Source organism: Sinocyclocheilus anshuiensis, unplaced genomic scaffold (assembly GCF_001515605.1).
Source record: "Sinocyclocheilus anshuiensis isolate Anshui unplaced genomic scaffold, SAMN03320099.WGS_v1.1 scaffold575, whole genome shotgun sequence".
Taxonomy (NCBI): domain Eukaryota; kingdom Metazoa; phylum Chordata; class Actinopteri; order Cypriniformes; family Cyprinidae; genus Sinocyclocheilus; species Sinocyclocheilus anshuiensis.
Window position 1 is genome coordinate 417,112 of NW_015552573.1, and position 2,308 is coordinate 419,419.

General features: G+C 39.0%; 1 protein-coding gene across 1 annotated transcript in view; it reads right to left on the reverse strand.

The window, feature by feature from the left end:
* Positions 1-234: 234 nt before the first annotated feature.
* The window catches only part of LOC107665111 (ubiquitin thioesterase zranb1-B-like), a 17,903-nt gene continuing 15,829 nt past the window's right edge, over positions 235-2,308 (reverse strand). The window contains exon 10 of the mRNA XM_016455868.1: positions 235-1,205. Within this exon, the coding sequence (XP_016311354.1) occupies positions 987-1,205 (219 nt within the window). The 3' untranslated portion in view covers positions 235-986. The remainder of the gene's footprint in view (positions 1,206-2,308) is intronic.

The window sequence follows — 2,308 nt, forward strand, 5'->3', positions numbered from 1 at the left end:
AAATAAAACATGAGGATGTGAGATGTGAGAAGGACCGAACACAAATACAGGAGGTGATGAGATGAAAACGGGGAAAAACAAAGCAGTTAACCGGTTATATTAGCACTGCAAAAACACTCCACAGACCTCTCGTAATGTTCACTTTGGTCTACATCAAGTCTTTGAATGTGATGAAAAATCTGTGGTAGACATTTTACAAAAGACAAACGACACACACAAATACACAACTGAAAGAGTGAATGGACCACATTGAAAAAAGCTGAAATAATGTTCCCTTCCAAAAAGGGCATGAAATCTCATCCAACGGACATAGTAAACTGACACATGCCTCTTTTTCTTTGCAGCGTAGTTCAAAGATGAGACGACAATGTGAGTGGAAAAGCATTCATTTCTATGGCTCACAAACTATTATTCAGATAAATACAGAAAATCTGTTAGAAATCGAGTTAAAATGTCCACTTGCGTTCTCCTCGTAACGACGGCTTTATTTAGAAAAGCAATCGTCACAGTCATACGTGTGATTCGTAGATAATGCTCATTTTCAAACATATAGTGAATTATGTTTTAGTAATCTCAGTCTAGTCACGCTACACAAATAGAAATAGACATCTGCGTCGGTTCTGTTACAAACTGAACCGGACGTTTTAAAAAGGGTGCTTAAATTGCTGCAATTTACCTATTTAAATATCTTTTTCTCGCCAACTCCTTCCTCCTCTTTTTCTTAAATCACTATAAGCATTGAAACAGCAAATTAAAAACAACACAAACGAAAGCAAAGAACATACTCTGTTAAGACAAATACAATCATGATTGCATTCCTTTATTTTGCAACAAACCCAAATTAATTGTCGCATTAGGGACAAAAACCAAAAAGGAAAGCTCGGGTTTGTCTTTCGGTCGGGGCTAGAGGTGTGTGTTTGTGTGTTTCTGTGTGTTGGGGAACGCAAGAGGGCCGTGTTGTAGTGTCAAGTAACGCAGACTGTTCTTCACTCGTCTTCGTCCTCCTCTTCCTCCTCTCCGTCGGAGAGAGTTGGACAAGCGGCAAGCTGCCGGTAACCGTCCAGCCACTTCTCCACCATCTGAGTGACAAGCGGGTGGTTCCGCCTCCTGGAGCTCTTCTGCATGGCCACCAGAACCCCGCCCTCCGTAACACAGCAGTCCATCCACTGCCGCAGCATCCGCTCCTGCTGCTCCTCCGTCCCCATCTGATGGACATGCACAGTAACCAATCAGAGAACACGTCAACTTACATCAACAACAGCTTACAAAAACATGTCTTTTCCATTCAGTACAGAAAGGGGGCGATAAAAACAGTTATGCCAATTGCATTTTTTCTTGGAAGCAAAAATAGTATGGTGTTGAAATTTCAGGATTAAAAAAAATAAAAAATACAGATTATAGAATGAACTGTTTGAAATCAAAAAGTAGACATGCTTATTATTGAATGGTTAAGGCAAGACACCACAGGCAACACCATTGTTTTTGCTTCCATAATGGGGGAAGTCATGGCCTAATGGTTAGAGTCGGACTCGTAACCCAAAGGTTGCGGGTTCGAGTCTCGTACCGGCAGGGATTGTAGGTGGGGGGAGTGAATGTACAGCGCTCTCTCCCACCTTCAATACCACGACTGAGGTGCCTCATTTTAGATAGCAAGGCACCGAACCCCCAACTGCTCCCCGGGCGCCGCAGCAAAAAAATGGCTGCCCACTGCTCCGGGTGTGTGTTCACTGCTGTGTGTGTGCACTTTGGATGGGTTAAATGCAGAGCACTAATTCCGAGTATGGGTCACCATACTTGGCCATGTCACATCACTTTCACTTTAATTGTCCTCTTTCAGACTAGTGAAAAAAAAACAATACACATTTAAGTGTTTATTTTATTACACTTTTGCCTCTGTAGATTTAAATGACAATCAGTGCTATTTTAGTATTACTTAGGGACTATTATAGATTTTATTCATATTTTGAATTCATTTTTATTTTTATGTTTTTCATTTTTAGTTTTAGTATTTTTGTTGTGCATTTTTTACATTTTTAGTGTTTTTTTGGTAACACTTTACAATAAGGTTCCATTTGTTAACATTATTTGACAACATTAGTTAACAAACTAATAATGAAAAATTATTTTAAAGCATTTATTAATCTTATTAACATTGATTCCAACATTTAAATCAAAAGTATCTGTTAATGTTATTTAATGGACCCGAGCTAACATGGACTAACAATGAACAGCTGTACTTTTACATTTACATTTAGTCATTTAGCAGACGCTTTTATCTAAAGCGACTTACAAATGAGGACAATAAAAG